General features: G+C 44.0%; 1 protein-coding gene across 1 annotated transcript in view; it reads left to right on the top strand.

Moving 5' to 3' along the window:
• The first annotated feature begins 605 nt into the window (after positions 1-605).
• The window catches only part of LOC148508414 (sulfotransferase 2B1-like), an 80,668-nt gene continuing 55,575 nt past the window's right edge, over positions 606-25,698 (top strand). The window contains exons 1-2 of the mRNA XM_088444465.1: positions 606-909; positions 23,294-23,435. Coding sequence (XP_088300591.1) covers positions 23,300-23,435 — 136 coding nt within the window. The 5' untranslated portion in view covers positions 606-909; positions 23,294-23,299. The remainder of the gene's footprint in view (positions 910-23,293; positions 23,436-25,698) is intronic.

Here is a 25,698-nt window from a genome sequence, read left to right as displayed (position 1 = left end):
AAAACAATATTAAGAAAATAGAGTCCCAGTTCCTAGATATAAAAAAATTCTTCAATACTGATAATTTTTGTGTCACCCAAAATTCACAAGGACCCCAAAAATGCCCCGACACCAATTGTATCGTCAGTAATCTGTCAGCTACATGTCTAGAAAGTGATAAATTACCAGCCAATCAGCTCCTAACTGTCATGTTACAGACTGTGTTTGAAAAATGACAGTTAGGAGCTGATTGGTTGGCAGTTTATCACTCTCCAATTTATCACTTTTCATAGCTTAATAATACATCTGCCCCTAATTATGGTGATTGAAACATCCTGCCCTTAGTTTCTTGAACATCTCTTCTGCCTGTGCCCGCTCTGATTCTATGTAAAGGATGTTTGTTGCATTTAGAAGATGCATTTGTTCAAACCTTTACTGCTTTCACTCTTCTGTATCATACCCGGAACTTTACCTAACCCCTGAGATTGGTTTCATCTGCTATGCCTGATTGTGTACTAAGCCTGGTACTGCCTTTAACTATGACTCCATGTGCTGCCTCTTGGACTGATTGTTAGTGTTTCAAGCCTATGGAACAAAGCTGACCCAGATTTTTGTATAATTTGAACTATAGCTCACAATAGACACATTTTTACTATATTCAATTACATATTTCTCCACAACCCGACTTCATCCTATTTTATTTCTTTCTTTACTTTTACTCTACTCTTTTTTTTTTTTTTACATACTTCATTATACTTGTAAGCCAATAGCTGCAGAATGAGGAGGAGGAGAATTAACTCTGTCATCAAAGCTTATTATATAAATGTAATACAGAATAACTGCTGGTTCACTAGGTACAAGGTCTTTTATAGCAAACAATCAGCTTTTTCATTACTTGATAAAAGGGGAAACTAAGCTACTGGACTGGAGGTAACTCTATTATGCTTTATTATTCTTAACCTCTTCCTTACCCAATTGTCATAACACACAATTACCATACCACTGTTAATATATATATCGTGTTAAATAATCTTAGAATAGCATTTGTTTTATTTATGAGTAAAAGTGCTTTTTTTTTTTTTGCAAGAGCAATTGTAATTTCTTTTATTACTATACAGGTATATATTCATTTTTAATTATAAGTGCAAATATAAAAGTGAGAAAATCTGTTTACCCTGTTTGTATGGTTTATCCACCCATTCACAGATTTCTAAGAAGTATGCTTTAAAATGTGTTCTGTTCAGGTGTTTCTACAGATGTGTATATAACAAAAGTTTGGTGTCAGTTATACAGGTAAAATATTTGTGGCCTCATCTAGGGATCTGTATTTGTGCCTGAACATAAACGGAAAAAGACGTATTCATGCAAAAGGGCATTTACAAGCTTATGTTCAGATGTATCTCAAGATGCATCTAGCATCTGTGCCAAATTTATGTCAGCAGTAACATGCCTGTATACTCACATCACACAATAGTGTACAAATAAACACTTACAGTAGGTCCATGAACTTATCACGGATACTATGTTTTCGCCCGAAATATCCTATTATTTCTGTTGAAAACAGACTATAGGTGAAGAATCCCTGTTTTTCGCCGTTCACTGCTAATTGGATACCCCCTTTAGTAGTAAGTGCTAAAGTTGCATTACCCTATTTGTTCAAAATATAAAAATACGGTAAAATTGTCACAGGGAAAAAAAATGCATGTTCCATATATAACACAGTTAAATACAAACAGAAATACAAAAACCGTTTAAATTCAACACAAACATCTGTTGTTTTCACCTTTAAAAATAATAGGGAAAAAAATTGTTAATAATTTGCATTTTATAACTGAGACAGTCCAAATAGAAGTGTATATATTATATAATGCAAATAAGATAATATACTGCAAATCTGTGTATATCTAGCAAATAAAAACATGGGGCGTTTGTTCATATTTTGAACAAAACATTTAAGCTTGCAGCCTGACATCAAGAGACCCTAATTCTCTGCAAATCCTACACTAGCATATATACCCAACACACTATTAAATTGCAGTTTTGCGCACTCACCTCTCAGCAGGGCCGGTCCAAGCCTAATTTTATTGGTAAGCGAAGATAGATTTCGGCGTCCCTTTGCGGACTGCATACCGAAGCCACGAGCCTGAAAAATTAAAGGGGTGTTGTCTCATGGGAAAAGCCGTACCCACGAGCCACACATTTAACTCGGGAGACAGCGCGTGCCGCTCGCAAAGGGGCAGTGGTCTCATGGCAGGGGCGTGGCCATGCCTCACACGACCATTTAGTCACTTGTTGGGGCATGCCCAGCACTCCCAGAGATGCTGGGCTGCCCCCAGAGACTCTCCCCGCACTGTGTAGATGCCATGTGCATGCGCTTCTGGGTTAAGTGCCCGGAGCTATTTAATTATACCTCATGGTTAGCCAGCCGTTGGCACAAAATATAGCTTTAGACCTCGTGATAAGTGGTAGGGGGTATTCAAGTACTGCCCTTAGTTTGCCCACAACTAGCCCTGAGTGTTCATTTAATGCAGATTTTTCCAATCAGCTCAAGATTCTACGTAGAAAAAAAAGCATTAAATGTACCCTGGGGGAAACTTGTGGGCTTATCAGTAATTGAATAATCCTAGCCACTTACCCAAAGCTGTAGGGTAAAGCCCGCAGATAACTGAATACATGTGTCCCAACAGATTAAATCAGCATTAAAGTGTGTGTGTGTGTGTGTGTGTGTGTATATGTATGTATGTATGTGTGTATATATATATATATATATATATATATATATATATATACTCCCAACAGTAAATATGTTAATTACTTTTTTAAAGACAATATATATATATATATATATACACACATATAGAATTATGATCATTTCATTAAACATTCAATTTAATCAACTAAATCAATTTATATAATGCACCCCCTTCCTTTCTAAAGGCCCCCATACATCAGAGATTGATTGCATCAATCGTGCAATTTTCAATCGATTGTGTATAAAAACTTTCCCATTTTCAATCGATTACAGATTGCAGAATTGCCACAATTGATTAAAAAAGGGAAAGATTTTTATACACAATCGATTGCAAATTGCACGATTGCTGCAATCAATCTCTGATGTATGGGGGCCTTAACCCCTACTCCCTCCAAGGCAGCGACAGGCAGCAGGTGAGTGATGGCTGCTTACTCTTTGTTTCCAAAAAAATGTGGGCATCCTGGGAGGAGTAGCAGCTACTCATCACTGGCACAGGCACAGCATTGAAGCTGGAGCACACCACAGTCAAGCAGACATGCACAGCAAGCGAGCGGGCGGGTGTGCGGCGCTGGCGTGACATCATCACGCCACGTTGCGCAGCCAGAGGAGGCGTAGCTGGAGATTTACAAGGCACTGGCAACCATAGTCCTTACTGGGCGGACATTAGTTTAATGTATTTGCAGATCCGGATCGACTGTCAGTAGAGAGATGAATCCGTGTCTTGTTCTCTTTGTTGGGGCGCGAGGTTGGGGCGCTCTGTCAAGAGCCGGCACAGGGTGCTCAGAACCCTGGAGCTGGTCCTGTCTCCACCCACTCAGAGGCGCCGGTACCTTAATTTGCAGACCAGTGGCTTCACAGCGCCCTCTGATGGCTGGTGCTCTACGCGCTTGCGTAATTGGCGTAATGGCCCTGCCTCGCAGATATAGGGATAAAAACATCTAGACAAGGGCTGGCTTGTGAGTCACACCCAATTAGGCCATTTATAGCCCTGATTGGAACCAGCCATGATAGCACTAGGCAAAATTTTTAAACAGAAAAAAAATATGCCTGTGCTCGGATTCACCCCATATTGCAGTATTGGTAGTATTAATGATGGATACAAAACAGAATATATATACAAAACAGATTTTTTGCTATCGGCACTGTTAATAATATACTGCAAATCTGTGTGCATCTAGCCAATAAAAGAATGGGAATTTTGTATTATATTGTTGTACAATATGGGTAAATCCGAGAGCTGGCATGTTCTTTTCAATTTTTTTTCTATACGTATAAGATAGGTCAATCTGTAATCAATTAATCAGAGGGGTTAGCAGTTGTCGCTGATTGTCATCATCATTATTACATGTCAATGCATCTGCCCTCTAGCACTCACCAGATGTACATCAGACAAATGTCTATGCCCCAGTCCTGTCTTTTTAACAAAATTCATGTAGATCTATTCCCCCTCAATCAGCCCAGTGTTAAATTTATAACATTCACATTTAATTAATAGATTTATTTCCCAACAAACAACCTTGACAATAAATTAATAGCACCCACATTTCATAAATAGCCCTACGCTTACCCATTTCAGTCCCACGTACAATTAAAGTCTAACAAAACACCTTAGCACTAAATTAATTGCCCCAAGACCCAACCTTATCTATTAACCCCACTAATAAATGAAATAGTCTTCACCAGCAACTTAAATGACCCCACTAAAATGTAATAGCCCCCACTAACCATTAAATGATTATCACCTGAACTCATGCACCATTCATTTAATACCACCCCCCCACACTCAGGTTACATAAAGTTATCCTCTCACACATATATTATCCCATCTGGTGCTTTATATTGCCTTTAATTATTGGCATGTATAGGTTCTTATGCTTAAATCCAATAAATAGTGTGATCACATTTGTATGACTTGTTCGGGGCACTCTATTCATTGTACACAATGACTATAGCGTACACATTGGATATTTTCCAATAAATGTGTAACAGTAACCCGTGGGATAAAGAGCTACAACAGCTAACACTGCACTTGTGAAAGCTTTTCTTTTACTAATCCTCCTCCTAATGACATTCCTTTAATTAATAATGTGCAGATTTGCTCATGTGTGATTTCCAGTATCACCACAAACAAAAATGGTTAATTCAACACATATGCTATGCCTTCTGGTAGTTAGAAAAGTATGAAAACTATAGACGAGGACTTTGATCAGCAATATGGAAAATCAATCACTACATACCAGGAAGTAAATATTAAGCTTAATAAGATTGACTTTCTAAGGATAATTCACAAAAGAGCATTCATGCCAAGTGCCAACTTTTGGGCTTGATTCAGCACTGATCACAATTTTGATCGCAGCTGCGTAATCGCATGTAAGGAAGCTGCGAACTTATGCTAATGCCTGCCACAGCTCAGCCAGCATAGAGATGTCCACTGCTGCTTTCTCACATCCGTAATACCTCGCAGTCCTGCGTATACATTGGTAACATTGAAGCACATCGGCCTCTCACGCACAGTTACAGCAGCTCTGACCTGTCTCAGAAATTGAAAGTCTCGTCACATCCAGTGCACCCTCCGTAGTTACGCCAATGGAGGTGGATCGCCGATCAGCGGCGCTCCTTCTCCATGCAGCTCCCGGGGACAATGGAGCCAGGTGCCCCCTTCAGGGCTGACGCCCAGCGGCAAATGACTCCATTGTCTCCGGGAGTTCCGCCACTGCTGGTAATTGCCACCACATATTAAAGGAAGCAAATACCTATCTCTTAATTACAGAATGAAGCAACTCTACATAAAATAACTAACACGTCAATATTTCTCCCTCTCACAATACATAAGGCTAAGATAGATGAGCAGTCTATCACTTCCATACATGCATTGGATTTGGTTGGAGCAATAAGGACATCAGCTTATTAAATATGCATAAAATATACAAAAAAGATACAGTGCTTACATAATATAATACAGTGGTTCTCAAACTCAGTCCTCAGGACCCCACACAGTTCACGTTTTGCAGGTCACCCAGCAGGTGCACAGGTGTAATCATTACTCACTGACACATTTTAAAAGGTCCACAGGTGGAGCTAATTATTTCACTTGATTCAGTGTGGAGACATGGAAAACATGCACTGTTTGAGAACCTGTGATATAATAAAATGATTATTACACATCTTAGCCCCAGTTACCGGCTCAGGCAGTGTCACGTTACTGCCATCCATGCCCTCCCTGGTCACTTCTGCCATCCTTGAGACCTGTGATGGCACTGATGTTTGTGTGCCTGGTGTTTACCCTGTCAGTTGCAGCGGTGTAGCATAGCTGCAGCCATTTTGGATTTTCCCACATGATTACATTGCCAACCAGATTCCAGGATACACGTTTGTTGGAGGGAAATGCGCTCCTGTACTGTCTCCTCTCCACAATACACTCTGGGCACTAGAACAGAGAATCAGCCAGAGGCTCTGACTTGTAGTGCCACTAGACATATGCAGGCCTGGCCCACGCCACATGTGTAAAGTGCTACAGTACTGTACTTAGCTTCTCAGAGTGCTACCTGTTATAGGCATTGTGGCCATCATTGTGACTACCGCTGTGTATACTGACAACTGCTGTGTATACTCCGTAATGCTGTTTAACCCTCTGTGTTACCAATAGACCTGCAAGCCTGGTTGTGTGTGGATTAACCATTTTAACACTGACTGTTATCCATTGCAACCACCCAGGTCATACCAATAGGTTATATCAACAGCGTACACATGACCTGCTGGGCCAGTAGTCACTATTTAAACTAGGGGTGAGCGGGTTCGGATTTCTGAAATCCGAGCCCACCCGATCCGAGGCCGTTCCGAGTCAGGCTCGACTTTTCCCGCCTGACTCTGATCTGAAATCGAGGCAAAACGTCATCATCCCGCCTTCCGGGTCTCGTGGGTTTTGGATTCTATATAAGGTACCCGCGTCGGCGCCATTTTCTCACTCGGCTGTAGACAGTGAAGAGGGAGGGCTGGCTGGGCTGTGTAGTGCAGTGTAGTGTTGTGCTGTGCTGCTGTTGTCCATAAGGGCTGGCTGTGTTGTGCTGTGCTGCTGTTGTTAATAGGGGCTGTGTCCACTACTTCAAAGTCCATAGGGGCTGGCTGGACTGTGTTGTGCAGTCAGTTGTCCATACGGGCTGTGTCCACTCCAAAGTCCTGTGCAGTGTCCCAGTCCTAAAGGGGTGCTGTAGTGTTGTCCAGGGGGTGCTCTGTCCATTAGGGGTGCTCCCCCCAAGTGCTAAAAAATAAATATTTTTTTCTGTGATTGTGAATTGTTTGCGCAGCAGCCGCACGTGCATCAACAAAGTAGCGCCAAGCATGCGCCTGTGTCATAAGTAAAGGGCCGGCTGGCTTGACCGTTAAAGGGTGCTGTAACCCCCAAAGTGCACTCCAAACAAAATAAAAAAATATTTTCTGTGTTTGTGAATTGTGTGCACTGTGGCTGCACGTGCATCAAAAAAGGAGCAGCGCCAAGCATGCGCCTGTGTCCCATAAGTAAAGGGCCGGTTGGCTTGTCCGTTAAAGGGTGCTGTAACCCCCAAAGTGCGCTCCACAAAAAATAAATATTCTCCTTTTTTTTTCTGTCTTTGTGAATTGTGTGGGCTGTAGCTGCACCTGCATCCTCAAAGCAGCAGCGACAAGCGTGCGTCTGTCTGTTAAAGGGTGGTGTAACCCTCAAAGTGTGCTCCACAAAAAATTTTAAATTCTTCTTTTTTTTTCTGTCTTTTGAATTGTGTGCACTGTAGCTAAACGTGCATCAACAAAGGAGCAGCGCCAAGCGTGCGCCTGTGTCCCATAAGTAAAGAGCCGGATGGCTCATTTCTTAAAGGGTGGTGTAACCCACAAAGTGCACTAGTCTCCAACAAAAATAAAAAATTATTTTCTGTGTTTGTGTGCGCCTTAGCCGCACGTGTATATATCAATATAACATAAATGGAGGACCAAACTTTCTCCGATAAAAATAAAATAGGGAAAGATCAAGAACCACTTCCTCCTACTGCTGAAGCTGCTGCCACTAGTCATGACATAGATGATAACATGCCATCAACGTCGTCTGCCAAGGCCGATGCCCAATGTCATAGTAGAGGGCACATACAATCACAAATTACAAAGTTCAGGAAAATGACCTTAAAAAAAGCATTTAAATCATCTGAGGAGAAACGTAAACTTGCCAATATGCCATTTACGACACGGAGTGGCAAGGAACGGCTAAGGTCTTTCCCTATGTTCATGACTAGTGGTTCAGCTTCACATGACGATGGAAGCCCTCCTCCCGATAAAAAAATCAAACGAGTTAAGCTGGCAAAAGCACAGCGAAGAACTGTGCGTTCTAAGAAGATATCACAAATCCCCAAGGAGAGTCCAAGTGTGGTGGTAGTTGTGATGCCTGACCTTCCCAGCACTGGATGGGAAGAGGTGGCTCTTTCCACCATTTGCACGCCCCCTGCAAGTGCTGAAAGGAGCACCCACAGTCCACTTGCTGATATGCAAATTGAAGATGTCACTGTTGAAGTACAACAGGATGAGGATACTGGTGTAGCTGGTGCTGAGGACGAAGTTGGCGAGGAGGATTCTGCTGGTGATGTGGTTTGTTTAAAACAGGCTCCGGGGGAGACAGTTGTTGTCTGTGGGATGAAAAAGCCCATCACGGTCATGCCTTTGCAGAAGACCAAACATTCCACCTCTTTGGTCTGGCAATATTTCTATCCAAATCCGGACAACAACTGTCTTGCCATATGTACCATATGTAAAGGTGAAATAAGTAGGGGTAGGGACGTCAACCACCTAGGAACATCCTCCCTTATACGGAACCTGCAGCGCATTCATAAAAAGTTACTGTCAAGTTCAGAAACTTTGGCTAAGACCGTAAGCAGTCCAGGGACACCTAAATCCCGTTGTCCTGTTGTATCCAAGCGCCTGAAAACCACACAGTCTACTCCCTCCTCGTCAATTTCCTCCTTAGTAAGGATCAGAAGTAGTCCTGCAGGCCATGTCACTGGCATGACTGACTCTCCTATCCGGGATTCCTCCGGAGGATCCTGCATTGCTACGCCTACTGCTGCCGCTGCTGCTGCTGCTGGGAGTCGTTCATGATCCCAGAGAGGAAGTAGGAACACCACTACTTTTACTAAACAATTGACCCTCCAACAGTCCTTAGCGAGGAGGATGAAGTACCATAGCAGTCATCCTGAAGCAAAACGTATGACTGAGGCCTTGACTGCTATGTATCCGCCATTAGTGCAGTGGGATTTAGACAATTGATGGAGGTAGTGTGTCCCCGGTTACAAATCCCGTTTAGATTCCACTTCACTAGGCAGGCGATATCGAGACTATACAGAAACGTCAGGAAAAAGTGTCCTCAATGTCCTGAAAAATGCGGTTGTACCCAATGTCCACTTAACCACGGACATGTGGACAAGTGGAACAGGGCAGACTAAGGACTATATGACTGTGACAGCCCACTGGGTAGATGTATCACCTTACGCAGCAACAACAGCGGCGTCACCAGTAGCAGCATCTCAGAAACGCCAGCTCGTTCCAAGGCAGGCTACGCTGTGTATCACCGGTTTCAGTAAGAGGCACACCGCCAACAACCTCTTAGAGAAACCTGAGGGAAATCATCGCCCAGCATGTCCCATGTTTTGCTCACACAATAAACTTGGTGGTGCAGAATTTTCTGAAAAGCGACAGGGGCGTGCAGGAGATGCTTTGGGTGACCCGAAAAATTTCTGGCCACTTTCGCCATTCAGCGACTGCGTGCCGAAGACTGGAGCGCCAGCAAACACTCTTGAACCTGCCCCGCCATCACCTGAAGCAAGAGGTTGTGACGCGGTGGAACTCAACCCTCTATATGCTTCAGAGGATGGAGGAGCAGCAAAAGGCCATTCAAGCCTATACATTCACCTATGACATAGTTAAAGGAGGGGGTATGCACCTGACTCAAGCGCAGTGGAGAATGATTTCCGTGTTGTGCAAGGTACTCCAGCCCTTCGAACTTGCCACACGTGAAGTCAGTTCAGACACTGCCAGCTTGAGTCAGGTCATTCCCCTCATCAGGCTTTTGCAGAAGCAGCTGGAGAAAGTGAAGGAGGAGCTAAGATGGAGCTAATTCCGCTCGGCATGTGGGATTTGTGGATGAAGCCCTAGGTTTAAAGCATATGTGGTGTCTCTCTTTCCGGCTGACATAAGCCTGCAGAGGTGCAAAGACCTGCTGGTGAAAACACTGTCAGCTTAAGCGGAACGTGACACGTCAACAGCTCCTTCTTCATTTTCTCCTGCAACTGGGGCTGCCAGGAAAAAACTTAGGTATCATAAGCAACCCGCTGGTGGTGATGCAGGGCAGGCAGGACCAAGTTTGGACATCTGGTCCGGACTGAAGGACCTGGCAACAATTTCTGACATGTCTACTGTCACCATTGACAAAATGGTGGAGGATTACATCGGTGACACCATCCTAGTAGGCATGTCAGACAGTCCAGTCCGTACCTGTACTGGCAGGAAAAAGAGGCAATTTCGAGGCCCCTTTACAAACTGTCTCTATTTTACCTGAGTTGCCCCCCCTCCAGTGTGTACTCCGAAAGAGTGTTTAGTGCAGCCGGGAACCTTGTCAGCGAAAGGCGTGGGAGGTTGCTTCCACAAAATGTGGAGAAGATGATGTTCATAAAAATTTAATTATAAACTCTTCCAGGGAGACAAGCCTCCAGAAAGTACAGAGGGACCTGTGGTGGTGGATTCCAGTGGGGACAAATTAATACTCTGTTGTGTACATCCTCATCCTCACACTGAAGAGGGTGAGGAATCGGTGGATGAGGAGGATGAGGACGACATCTTGCCTCCGTAGAGCCAGTTTGTGCAGGGACAGATTAATTGCCAGCTTGTTTTGTGGGGGCCCAAACTAACCAATCATTTCAGCCACAGTCGTGTGGCAGACCCTGGCGCTGAAATCATTGGTTTGTTAAAGTGTGCATGTCCTGTTTATACAACATAAGGGTGGGTGGGAGTGCCCAAGGACACGTGTTTTTTTTCTTTGCATTATGTACTTTTTGGGGCCTAGTTTTTCAAACTGCCATCCTGTCTGCCACTGCAGTGTCACTCCTAGAAGGGCCTCGTGTTTGTGCTGCCCACTCGTGTCGCTTAGCATAGTCATCCAGCTACCTCGGTGCAACCTTTTGGACATAAAAACACTATTGTGAGGTGTTCAGAATAGACTGGAAATGAGTGGAAATTAAGGTTATTGAGGTTAATAATAGCATAGGAGCAGAAAAACCCACAAATTCTGTGATTTTAGCTGTTTTTATGCTTTTTTTCAAAAAAATACAGATCCAAAACACAAAACCCATAACCCAAAACACGAAAGGGTGGTTTTGGCAAAACCAATCCAGATCCAAAACACGAAGAAAGATCCAGATCCAAAACCAAAACACGAAAGTAGCCGGTGCACACCCCTAATTTAAACAATTTCCTGTGTCCAGCTCATCAGTCTTGAGATCTGCATTCAAGTGCATACTGTATCGGACTCAAATTCCAGCTACCTGCATATGAGTGCATCCCGCATCCACTCAGTCCACATTTATCTCAAGCATTTACCATCTGGGCTGTAATCCACTTCACACTCATTCCACTACATGCTGGTGCATTCATCTACATCCTACTCTCAGTACTGTAAAGCACTCCAATGTCATCATCTCCTGCAGGCTGACACTGGTACTACAGGCACTTTGCTGTGGTCACATCTACTGCCTGTCTTTGATTACTACAGTTCTGACTACAGTATCATCAAGAGACTATACCATGTGTGCTTCCTGCACTCTATCCAGTATTCTTCTATATGAGTGCATTATATCTGTTTATAAGCACCCAAACATATTATTATTATCCTTTATTTATATGGCGTCACAAGTGTTCCGCAGCGCCTTACAAAGGACATAAACAAATTTGACAACTGACTTACAGTACAAAATAGGACAAGGACATGGATAATATACATTGCTACAGTACATTAGTGACCATAACACCTAGATAAGCAACAGAGCATAAGCAACCAAGTGTTAGGTGCCCTGGTGGGGGGTAAGAAGTAGGTGAAAGTAATGTACGGAGAAGCACAAGCACCCAAACATATCCTTCTAATAGTGGTCTAGATCAGTGTTTCCCAACCTCGGTCCTCAAGGCACACTAACAATCCAGGTTTTAATTATATCCATGCTTGAGCACAGATGGTTAAATCTAAATAACTCAGGGGGTCATTCAGACCCACTTGCAAGCGGCAGTACGCTCGCAAGTGGGTCGATGTTCCCCACTGCGCATGCACACGATGGAGGGAGCTCCGTCGTGCGCATGCGCGAGACCCGGACTGCGACAGCCAAGCTGTTGCTCTGGGTCTCGCACCAAAGGGGGCGTGCTGTCGATGGTGACTGACAGCACGCCCCCTTTGGTGGGCGTGCCGGGGGCGTGCCTGCCAGACGGAGGCGTTCCCATGGGAACGCCTACCATCTGAAGCCGGCCCCACTGACATCACTAGTGATGTCAGTGGGAGTGATTTTGGCTCTGATAGAGCCAAAATCACTCCAGGACTTGTGGCTGGGAAACCCTACCGCAGGGTTTCCGTTGCAAGTCCGATGGTCGCCATGGTCAAGACCATCGCGACCATCTTTTTGGACGCTCGTATATGCTGTGGGTGGTCACCCACAGCTATACGAGCGTCCAGGAGGACGCTCCATTTTAATGGAGGAGGGCCCTGATTCAGAGCGAGCGCTCTGGTCAGAGCGTCTGGCTCTGAATCAGGCCCTCAGTTACTAATTAAGACACGTGTGTTCAGTTATGACTAACCTAAAAACCTGGACTGTTAGTGTGCCTTGAGGACTGTGGTTGGGAACCCCAGGTCTAGATGATTAGGAGCTTAACTAAGGCCTCAAGCTTCCACTACTCTCCCACATACAAAGCTAACTCCAAGGGTCCTGATCCGAATCTACAAAACCCCAGTGATGTGACAATGATGAATAAAAAGAAGTTACATAGTAGACATACAAATACAAAAGCAAATGCAAAATATAAGGGAATAAGAAAAACAAACTGGATAATCCCATTACACAAAATAACTAGGTCTGCCGTTTTTCTATAGATGACTTGTTAGGATGGAACAGAGGGCCTGATTCAGAGCCGCTCGTTCGCTCTGAGCGATGTTCGCACAACTGCGCATGCGTATGGGTCGTAATGCGCATGCGCAAACCAGTCATTGCGGTCGGAGATCGTGCACTAGTAAAACAGCGAGGGCCTGCTAATTTCATTGACAGAATGTACCGTTTGTGGGAGGTAACAGGGGAAGGTGCTTGAAAACAGGGGAGTGGAGTACCGAACGCAGGCGTGCCTAACGGTCAAAAGGGCGTTTAATGGGAGTGCATAATTAGTAAAGAAGCATAATCGACTACGTCACTTGGTTGTCTTTTAGCCTGAACTGCTCGCAGTGATAGCGGTAAGAAAATCCAACCACAACCACTGCGAGAAGTTCAGATGCCTTTCGATGTTCCCAATTAATCTAATAAATACCGGAGATGAAGTGTGATGCAAATGGCAAAGGGGCGTCTTTACAAAATAGCGTGCGCATTTTTTTGAACGCTCACTCAGACATAGAGGCATCAACACACCGCAAAGAGCGAGCGCTCAATTTAAATATCCGGCCCCTTTTTCAGAACGAGCATCCGCAAATGACGTCCGGCTCTAAATCAGGCCCAGAGGCCCTGATTCAGAGCCGGACGCTCTGACAGAGCGCTCGCTCTGAATCAGGGCCGTCCTTCTTAATTTTTAGAGCGGCCTCCTGGCCGCTCATATAGCTGTGGGTGACCACCCACAGTTATAGCGAGCGGCCAGGAAGTTGGTCGCGATGGTCAAGACCATCGCGACCATCGGGCTTGCGATGAGACCCTTGTGGTAGGGTCTCGTTGCCGCATCCCTGGAGTGCTTTCGGCTCTATCAGAGCCGAGAGCACTCCCACTGACATCACTTGTGATGTCATTGGGGCCGGCCCCAGACGGAAGGCGTTCCCATGGGAACGCCTCCGTCTGGGCAGCCATGCCCCCGGCACGCCCACCAAAGGGGGCGTGCTGTCACTCACTATCGACAGCATGCCCCCTTTGGTACGAGACCCGGAGCGACGGCTTGCCCGTCACTATCCGGGTCTCGCGCATGCGCGCGACGGAGCCGGCTCCGTCGTGCGAATACGCACTGGGCCAACATCGACCCGCTTGCTAGCGCTCAGCACTCGCGAGCGGGTCTGAATCAGGCCCAGACTTTCCAGTTAACCTGTTAATACTGTAAGTTCACCAGTCTATCAAAACATTACAAGAATTTGAAAAGCTTGTTTTTATCCCCAGTCCCCTTTCAGGTACAGTAAGATTACTCGTGAAGGAATGACTTTTCTTAATAAGGTCATCCTTATCTCAAGGTTGGCTCAGACACCCCCTCCCCTCCCCCACCACCTTTCAGTCTGCAGCCAAAAAGGCTTGGACTTCACAGGAAAACTGTAACCTCTGTCCTTCTGGGTCAGTAACCCCTTTATAGAGACAATAGAAAGATAATTAATCTAGTTTCCATCATAACCATTTCCTGGGAGGAAATCTGTTTGGACATGCATTTTAGCCCTTGCTTTGTCTGCACATAAAGACCTCAATATTAAAGCCATCACTTATTTATCCCAGAGGGGGATAAAGAGTATATATTCACAATTTAAATTATTATATTTACAATATTACCTGGAGCTGGGCCTCTTTCCTTATAATGCATTTTGCCAGTGACAGAACATGGAGTGCCGAAGTCCTTGCCTTGCCTCCGAGGTGGGGTCCAGGAGGAGACAGACTGTGTAAATGCAACCTTTTTAAATAGCCATGCGCTGTACTGCCACATTTGCTGAAAACTGACATTTCATACAATGCATATGGGTAAAGTACCTTACCAACATATACTAAGGACATTCAGTACAGGGCTGTAACAAGGGTAGTGCGACCTGTGCCATGGCACCACAGGGCAGGGGGCGCTGTTCGGGCCTGTCAATTTTCCTGTTTATTATCATTCTCGCTAGTAGCTTCCTCATATTTTATCCTCAGCATCTCCTGGTCTCCCCTATCTCTTCCCTGGCCCTTCCCATGAGACCATGGCCCTTTTTCGGGTGTGTTATCATCCTATTTAAAAAATAGGGGTAGGCGCCAATGCTCTTTCTGGCACAGGGCACCAATAAGTCTAGTTGCGGCTCTGATTCAGTATGCACTGAAGTGTGCTTTATGCTGTAGCTACTGTTTTAAATCTTTAGCAGAAATTACAGATAAGCTAGATACAATAAATATCACAGCACAAAGTATAATATTTTATGATGTATTTTAAAAGGAAGTAAATCTTGCGTTTTTTTCTTGCTGCACATGTTCCAGAACTGAGCATACATAAGTATCAGTGATGTAGAGTTGTATACAAATTGCTCACATCTGCACTGGAGGAGGCATAACTGAGCTGTAATGGGGTGTTCTTATGTGGGCAAGGTTAAGTGAGGGCATGTCAACAGAACTGTGGGCTAGGCAGAGATGGACGTACAGTAAGTGTACATATGCCTGTTTCCAGGTGTATTAATAGCACCAAGTATAAGACAGACCAGCTGAGTAAAGACTAGCAGCCGCAATGATATTCTAGTAGTAACTATTTTTTACTACGACTAGCAATAATAAAAAAAATAGTTATTGCTGTGGTGTTGGAAACTATCATAAAGTGGCTCCATAATCCTAGTACAAAGTCTGCCACTTAGAAAGATCAAATGAGTTCAATCAATAATGGAGATAAAGTCACAGGAAAAACAAACAGCAAGAATTGCACCATACATTAGACTGCCTACATGAATTAGCTTTTACTGTTGTAAGAAAACAAAGGAATGTGTACAAAATGAAGATTTCATCATAGTAATGAACAATAACATAGTAGTATTTGGAGTTTTGGACAGAGGCGGAGCCAGCATTTGATATAATGTAGGTGCATGCATCCTCAGTATAATGCATAGGTGCTACCCTTACAAAATGAACTTGCATTTCCCCACATGCCCCTTTCAAAGTGTTACCACCATTTTAGTTTCAGATTATGTCCCTTTATTTTCTAGAGCTCCCTCCTTTTTTTTGACATCAAAGCCCCTCATATGCCATAAGAGATACCTCACGCTCCTTTACATGGCATTGGAGCCCCCTCATATGCTATAAAAGACACCTCATACCCTTTATGCTGTCACTTAACAGACTGTAGGCGGTATGTACTAAGGGAAGAAATGCGGTCAAACCCCTGTGTCACAAAGGCTGAATCTCAGATACAGCAACCTGGACCAGCTCATCGTGATGACGGCGCACCTTGGTCACTTACAAAAATACAAATCTTACTGCCACCACAAAACGGAATAACTGGCCCCTTTACGTTTCCTTAACAAACTATTAATATTTCACCTTTATACACACAGGTATGTAGCATTTTTCCAATGCTTCGTTACATAAAATGATTTAAAAAAATTGCATACAGATTAACATGCAAACTATTTCAGAAATTAAAAAGAAATAAAACAGAAGTCCTAGGACACTTTTGATGGAGACTTTAGGAGTTCTGTTGTGGGGGGGGGGGGTTCACAAATAAGAGAATTTGGTGCATCCACAGCACTTCAGTTGCTCCCCAAGAAATGGACATTGAATGCTAAGTGACTCTCCTTGTTATGGAGACCTCAGGCCTCTCTTTGTTTCTTCCTCAATCAGATTAAATTTGTCAGTTTAGCAGAGCCCATAGAATTTATGGTGCCGATGGGACTCCAGGTCTTGGGAGAATATTAGAATGTCGTCTAGGTAGACAACTACATAGAGGTACAAGATGTTTTGGAAAATCTCATTAACAAAGTGCTGGAATACAGTGGGGGCATTGCAAAGACCGAATGGCATAACTAAATATTCGTAATGACCATCTTGCGTATTAAAGGCCGTATTCCACACATCGCCTTCCTTTATTCTGATTAGAGTCAAGCTTGGTGAAAACAGTTGCTCTTCTCACCCTATGGTAAAGTTCATTAATAAGAGTCAAAAGATATTGACTTTTTGATGGTTATATCATTGAGGTCTGGTAGTCTATGCAGGGGCAAAGCTCACCGTCCTTCTTTTTAACAAAGAAAAAGCCGGCTTTGGCAGGCGATTAGGAAGGTCTGTTGAACCCCTTCTGTAAATTCTCTTGAATGCATTCAGACATGGCAGATTCTCCAGCACAGATAACGCATATGTTCAACCTCTAGAGATTTTCCTGGGATTAATTCAATAGAACAATTTCTATGTGGTGGTAATGTATCAGCAGCACGTTCACTGAAAACATCAAGGTAGTCTTTATAAGCTTCTGGAAGTACTACAGACCCACCAGACTGGGTCACACGTAGAGGAATCACATGAGACACGGAAGACTGAAAACAGGAGTCACTCCATGACTTAAGATATGATAAGGGCCAATCAAATTGAGGATTATGAAGCTGTAACCATGGAAGACCAAGGAGAAGTCAATGAGTAGCTTTAGGAATCACTAGTAGCTCTATTTGTTTACAATCCTGCAGAGAAAATGGAGTAGTGGAATGAGTAATGAGGTCTCCATGAATGCGACTCTCATCCACAGCTGTAAGAAAAACTGGATTAGACAAAGCCTTGATGGGAATGGAAGTTTCTTGAACCAATGACAATGTAATGAATTTCCAGGCAACTCTGGAATCAACCAAGACGTCAAGAGTTTTTTTGCTATGGAGTACTGGGTATGCGAGACTTGAATAATTCATTTGTGAACCTGCAGGCTGCTCTGTCTAGGAGGTGTAGATCAATTTTGGTGCAAAGAAAGATCAGCTCCTGCAATGTCCCAGAAGGATCACAAGATGCCAGCTCATTTTTGATCCTTTCAGAGAGGCCATTCCAGGAGGCTGCTGTAAGGACCTCATCATACTATACAAGTTCAGCCACAATAGTTTGGAACTGGACTACATATTGACCTACTGACCGGGAACCCTGACGGACTCACAAGATATTCATAGAAGCTGCAGAGGAATGACCTGGTTCATTGAAGATCCTTTTAAAATTTGCAATGAACTCTGCATAATTTTAAACAATAGGACTGCATGTTCCATAAAGGAGAAACCCATTCCAGGGCTGAACCAGAGAGGAGTGAAATGAGTTGGAAAGTTGTGTGGTAAGAGCTCAAATTTAATTTCAGACTGATTGATGAAGCCACAGCTGCCATTGGAGATTATCAGTCAGCCAACTGGGACCAACATGTCACCAATCAAGTGTTCAGAACCATAGCAGGCCCCTGAGGCCAGTACCACGCTACTAGCCCATCAACAACGCACTCAGCTGGCCAGGACCGTCATGGCGAAGCCCAGTGTCCAGAGCCAGCAGAGCTCTGGGACCCTTAGACCACCACCATGCTGGGAACCCATCAACAGCACACTCTGAAAGCCTCCAGGCTAGGACCCTTGCCAGAACAGAGCAGCATGACCCCAAGGGTATGGACAGTTCATGACAGTAATATAATTTTCTTTTAGCTTCAAAAGGTATTGTCATTTTCGTTGGGTAGTGTTGCAATTCCTTTGTGCTCTCAAAGGGGAAGATAAGGAGGTCTGGAAAGCAGATCTCCCTTTCAAAGGTCATGCTGGGGTAAAGCAAACAGGGGTGTATCTATGGGTCCAAGCGCCCCTGGCAAAGTAAGGCACTGACGCCCCACCCCCCTGTGTCACTCCAGGCTCCCCTGTGTCACTCCAGGCACCCCCCTCATGTCTCTACAGGCCACCTATGTGTCACCTCCTGTGTCTCTCCAGGTGCCCCTGAGTCCTGGTCTCAGTTCTAGTCGCAGGGAATTACAAGTCAGACTTGAAGCAAAATACATACATGCAAATCGTGAAAAGACACAAATGCACAATTAAAAATAAATAAAATAAAATCTTGAAAGACAGAACACTCACACACGTTTGCATCTCTGACTGTCTGAGGCTTACCCCACCTCCCCTACTCATGGCTGGCCCCCCTACCAGTGCCGGATTAAGGTTTTGGTGGGCATAGGGCACTTAAGACAGGCATGGATCTTGGGTCTAAAATAAAAAGCACAGTGTCATCATTCAGGAGAGAGCTAACATTTTGTGGTAAATTTCAAAGAGACAGTCAATACTTCACATTTTGTAGTGCTGTTGTCCTACATACAGTCTAATTTCTCTTCCACAAGTACAAGGCAAATTTAGTCATAAGCCAGGAAACCTACCATTACATGAAATATTGATATATTCCAACTTCTTCCACCGATATTCTATACTATAATTACTCAAGTTTTCCCCTCCTATTCTACACTATGTATACCCACCTTCTCCCACCAATATTCTACACTGTGTATACCCACCTTCTCCCACCAATATTCTACACTATGTATGCCTATTTTGTGCCCCCCCGTTCTATGCTATGTATGTCCACCTTCTTCCACCCTTATTATACACTATATATGCCCATCTTGTGCCCCCCTGTTGTACTGTACACTACTGTATGTATGTCCAGCTTCTGCCACCCACATCCTATACTATGTATGCCCACCTTGTATCCCTATATTCTACATTATGATTACTAACTTTTTTGTGAAGACTCCCTGTCTTTGTGACAATCCATCATGCCTCACCTTACAGTCATGCTGCAACTCTTGAACACCTCCTGCCCCCTTTCATTCCTGCACCTTGTGCGGCCAGTGCTTGTACACTGAGCCTGCCACTGCATGCTATTGCTCACTCATTAGCTAGCCACAGAGGAGTCACAGCAGAGGAGCTCACTGATCTGCGCTGTTGCCATGACCAGTGATCCAAGCGGCAGTCCCCTCTCCTACCCTCATGGCCTTAACCCATTCGCAGGTACCCCCACTTCCCCTGTTTCTGTCTGAAACCCACTCGCGGGTGCCCCCACTTTCGGGTGAAGTACATTCACGGGTGCGGCCCCCCCTTTCCCCGTCTCTAAACCGAAACACACTCGAGGTTGCACCCCTCCCTTTCCTCGTTCTCGGCTGGGAATCCCACTTGCGGGTGGCCCTCTTCCCCTGCTCTCCGCTGGAACCTCCGCTGCTCATTTGCAGGCGAGTCCCCTGTACCGCCTTATCCATAATGCAGTCCTGGCGCCCCCCTTGGCCGACGCCCCTGGCGAGTGCCATCCTGGCCAAGGGATAGATACGCCCCTGAAAGCAAACACTGTTGTACACTGGCGTATGTACAAAGGTTCATACATAATGGCAATGGACATACAGTTTGGAAATAACATTTTTCATACAGAATATACATGGATACAACTTGCACAATCCCATATTTAAGGGTCAGATACCATGAATAATCACAACACCCCGAAATTGCCGTTTTCGGGGGTTTGACTACATTTCTCATATGTACTAAGCTCCAGTATGAGGGCATTCCAGAGCTTCGACCTGGTGGGTAACGCCGTCTTTATACGCCCCATCACCATCTTTATATGGCGTTACCAAATAGAAGCCTATGAGCTTGTTTCCACATCCTGCACTGAGAGGGATCCAATCGGGTCCCTCCAAATGTGCCCTGTGGTGCGTGCATCATTCTGTGCATGTGCAGAAGGACGCCAGAGGGACTTCTGGGTCATAAACCTGGAAGTCCTTCTATTGCAATGGACAGCTCTTACTGGGAAAGCTGTGCTTAGCAATTTTCTATGTACATACTGGTGATATTGATGGAATGTACAGCAATGCTAATGCAATGCTTAGTACATCCCATCCTGTATTTAAAAAATTACAGTTAGGAGCTGATTGGTTGGAACACCATTAATATTAGTAAGGAGTGATAACCAGCATATCACTTGTTATTAAATGGGGCTGTAGTATTTTCATAGAAATGTAAATCAAATACTTGGGGTTGACAACCAAATTAACTGAAAATCGTTCACTGGGGCAATACTACTACTACTACTACTACTACTACTACTACTGCAGCTAATACTACTAATAATAATGATAATAACAGTGTTACAGTCCCAAGAGTGTTATTATCCTGGGTATACAGTGGCATGACCCAGGAGGAAAAATGTTATTCCAGAGATATGTTCACTCAACAATATACAAGTAACAAAGTGCTGAAAAGGAGTTTAATCAAATACCTAATAAGGTAATTAATCCGGGTAATCAAAAAATAAAATTACATTTATTAGAAATCTTACACATAAATAAAATACAGAAAATATATATACAATAACTATATCCACCCATTTGATATATATCAACTATTTTATATATGTGTATATATATAATATATATATTTAAAAGTCCAGCAAGTTCTGCACGCTCAAACAAAGGCCCTCATTCAGAGCCGTACGCTCTGAGCAGAGCGCACGCTCTGAATGAGGGCCGTCCTCCATAACTATGGAGCGTCCTCCTGGACGCTCGTATAGCTGTGGGTCACCACCCACAGCCTATACGAGCGTGCAGTTTGATGGCCGCGATGGTCTTGACCATCGCCACCATCGAAACTGCGAGCTGGAGCCTGCGGTTGAGGTTTTCAACCGCAAGGCCCGGAGTGATTTTGGCTCTATCAGAGCCAAAATCACTCCCACTGACATCACTAGTGATGTCAGTGGGCCGGCTTCTGACGGGAGGCGTTCCCTTGGGAACGCCCCCGTCAGGGAGGCACGCCCCCGGCACGCCCACCAAAGGGGGCGTGCTGTCAATCAACATCGACAGCACGCCCCCTTTGATCAGACACAACGAGCGAAGGAAAGTCCTTCGCTCGTCGCGTCTGGCGCATGCGCACGACGGAGCTCGCTCCGTCGTGCGCATGCTCAGTGCAGACCATTGACCCACTTGCGAGCGGACAGCCGCTCGCGAGTTAGTCTGAATCAGGCCCAAAGTCCAGAAAAAACTTCTGTATCATATATCCCAATGTCTCCAAATTAACTTAGTGCATCACAGGGCAGTCAGGTGAGAAATGAATAATAAAACCGATTACTACTGCCGATAATTCGACCTTCACCACAAAAGATTATTTTTAGCTTTAAATCTTACTGTATGTATCAGGGGTGAAAGTCAGCTGCAGAGAGAGTAATCAATGTGGCTAACGGAGCAGGCTTATAAATCCTGTTTCCTGTTATGGGCTCCAGTAATATGTGATGTGTGTCTCACTAACAAATCCAGACTTACAATATATCTGGCAATCAAAGTTAACTATTGCCTCACAAAATAGCAGGGATGTTATCCGTTATCCATGAGATGTATAGAAAATTGCTCTGCGATGTATCCCACACTTTCTGTCAAGTTGTAAAATGACAGCAGCTTCTCTCATGATGCCTGGAATGTGTATTGCTAGGTCAGTATATGCACACAGGGTAATGATGGTAATATTTCTCATGCAGAGGTGCAGATATATGGTGCCAGGTTCCGACAATAAACAAATACAGCAACAGCATTGCTTTCTCTAACTAAACAATCAGTGTGTATGACCTTTGTTCTTGTTCCAATTCTCAAGCGGACTTTAATATTAAACTTTGGTAGCTGTTAGATTTTGATTGCCAATCCCTTAGATTGTGATAGGATCACATTTAGTTTAGTTTTTAGTGAACCATTCCTCATTGCACTGAAATGCCTTGTTGCACCTGAATCAGTCTACCAACAAGATTTTCTGTAGTTATCTGTAATACTCAGGGCTGAATCATCTTTGCCATTGCATTTTTTGCTTTGTGTTGTATTCACACTCTTTAGCTTGCACTCAAATGCTTTGTGACCTATCTTGTGACATTTGTAGCACTTGAATTTTAATCAGTGCTTGATTCACATGGCATATGTTCTTGGTACTATAATAACTTTACTTTAACTGTCTGTGATCAACTTTTCTGTGTTTGCCTCCAATGCCACAACTAGGTAGTTAAACTCAGAAGTTAAGTTCTATAACATTGCAGTAGCAATGTCTTCAATATCTTTCATTCCAAAGGACAATTTTTTCAACAATTTTAAGTCCCAGAATACTATGTGTGAGTCATCATTCTACTGTATTCATCAAAACTTAAATTCTGCCAATACGGAAGGGGAACTTTGATGGTCCATTCCTCCTCTATGCAGAGAGGAGGTTGTGGTCATTTGGTTAAGTTAGAGTTGATGGAAAGTTAGAATAGATGAGGGCTGGAATGTCCATACCTGGAAACCTTGAAGGCACATCAACATTTTGCCATGGGCACCCAATGTTCTATTTATACCCCTGATCTCAATGCATTGTGCCTGTGGGATATCTATTGCTTTAACCCAGTACTGTACTGTACTCTAGTCTAGCAGCTCTGGATTATATAGCAAACCACTATGGTCCACACCCGCTATTACTTGGGATATACTGCTGTCCTAATCACACCACCTGAACACTATATAGAGCCTTCTACAAGATCACTTGCTTTTAGTACTTTATCTCTAACCAGGTCATCTCAGTTCTTTGTTATGCAATATCTCAATAGTTGAATATTTTAAACTTTATATATTTTAATCTGTCTGCAGATAAAAATGACATTTGATTACTTCACGTACAAAGGAATCAGATTTTACAATCAAGCATATTCAGAGGAGAGTCTCAATTATGCAGAAAATGTATTTGAAGTATGGGATGACGATGTCTACAATATAACCTTCCCCAAATCAGGTAATTTACATACACTGTCTGCGTTTTTGACTATAATGACTGATGTCAGGCCCATCCGCAATTATCCTAATCATCATTTACCCTATTGTAAGGCACCACAAATTACAATCAGCATACCAAACACTTCAATACTAATTAAACATAATAACAAGATGTGAGCACATATACAATAAGCAGGAGATCCTGACTCCTGGTGTTAGTACAGTATGTAAGTTCTGCCACTGAAATTGTACTGTACTTGTATCTTTGTGTCTTGCTGGTTTGGACCCTGGGCCTTCCCGATCTCTATCTTGGCTACCCTACTGTTACCCTCCCTCCACACCTGGTTCCCAGAGGTAAATGGTATGCCACTGTACCAATCATATTATATAAGTTCAAATACAATTATGAGCTGAACATAGCAATTACAAATTCCATAAGTACAACTTCCATATGTACAACATACCTGCATACTTTTTTTATGTCGTCTCTAGGAGAAGCCCGAAGCGTAAATGCAGCTGGTGACATGGGGCGGGGTCAGACTGTCACATGATTAGCCCCCACAGCGTGATTTTTGAGTCTGTAGAGACCTAGGGTAGAGAGAGCTTATAGTCTAGATGGGGGAGCAGCAGAGACAGTAGGAGCAAATGGGACATGAGTACACAAAGCAGGTGTCAGTTATAGGAAGTACAATAGATGGAGAGGTCATGTATTAGTTTAGGAGGGGGTAGGGAAGCCAGGAGGGAAGAGGTGGCTTTCTACTAGTATGCCTATGTATGGCGCTATGGGACTCTATACAAGTTAATAATGTTACTAAAATAGAACATTTGAAACATTGTAGGTTGTAGTTCTAGTGGTGGGGAGCAGCACTGGAAATACCAAACACTTCAATACTAATTAAACATAATCATAACTTCAATACTAATTAAACATAATATCCACCTCATACTCCTACACTTCCAATGTGTTGGAAGTGTAGGAGTATGAGGTGGATATTAATGGAGAGGAGAAGCTTAGGTCAGAAGCAGAGCTAAGAATGCCAATACCCATAACAAGATACAAACTTTTACACCTCCAAATATGCAGCCATCTTTATGCTCTTTACTTATATTTACTTTCATTTGCCCAAAACTGAGTACATGATGTCACAATAGCTTATGTTGTGTGGTTGTGCATGTTTGTGCTTCATAAATGACCATTAGTAACACAAAAGGGATAAATATTATTGCTGTATAATTAAAATCTGACTGTCATTTAAGTCAATTCATCATATTCGTCCACTTCTTTTGCTTGTCCAGCACCAGTTCCAGATGTAGCAGAAGTTCTTAGAGCTGGAACAGCTGCATCATAAAATATACCATAGGTTGAGGCAGATATCTCACTAACATGCTAGGAGGTTTATCGTTTGTTCGCTATATAGCGAATGCCTGCTATTTTGAGTGACAGAAAGAGGCGTTTGTGGGTGGTAACAGGGGAAGGTGCTTGAAAACGGGGAGTGGAGATCAGAACGCAGGCGTGCTTAAAGGTCAAAGCGGGCGTTTTATGGGTGTGCATAATTAATACAGCAGCGTCATTGACCACGTCACTTGGTTGTTTTATAGTCAGAACTGCTCGCAATATAGTGGTAGGAAAAACCAACCACAAGAATAGCGAGCAGTTCATACGCTGTTCGATGTACTCGATTAATCTAATAAATAGCGGACATGACGTATGATGCAAGCGGCCAGGGGGCGTATTTTTCAAATAAACGTCCGCATGTTTTGTTCGCTCGCTCAGACATGAAGGCGTCAACAGACCGCAAGGAGCGAATGGTTCATTTGAATAGCCATCCCCTTTTTCTGAATGAGCGAGCGCTAATTGCGTCCGGCTCTGAATCAGGCCCTTAGTCATGAGAACGGCGGCCGCGATGCTGGCAGTCTCAATACCATTATCAAAATCCCGACAAGGGACTTAAGATACTGTAGGTGGCAAAATACCGGCGACTATCTTAATCCCACGCCAGAATGCCAAAGGACGCCAGCCTGAACAAGGTAAGTCCAGGGCGCCCTTAGCGTTAGCCGCGAGGGGGTGGGTGGGTAAGGTTTAGGGAGCATAGTGGATTTGGGTTAGGTATTGAGGGGGGGGGTGGTTAGGGTTAGGCACCCCTACAGGGGATGATTAGGCACCACTGGGGGGTTAGCGGTAGTGCCTAAACCTAGCCCTCCCCCCTTAGTGCCTAACGAGGAGGATTAGAGTGCGGGTTGGGGAGTGTTAGGGTTAGGCTACAAGAAGGGAGGGTTAGGGG

The sequence above is a fragment of the Taudactylus pleione genome, unplaced genomic scaffold (genome assembly GCF_031769625.1).
Source record: "Taudactylus pleione unplaced genomic scaffold, aTauple2 ptg000366l, whole genome shotgun sequence".
NCBI classification, from domain to species: domain Eukaryota; kingdom Metazoa; phylum Chordata; class Amphibia; order Anura; family Myobatrachidae; genus Taudactylus; species Taudactylus pleione.
The sequence above is the reverse complement of the archived record's forward strand: the minus strand, read 5'-3'. Positions and strand labels throughout refer to the sequence as shown.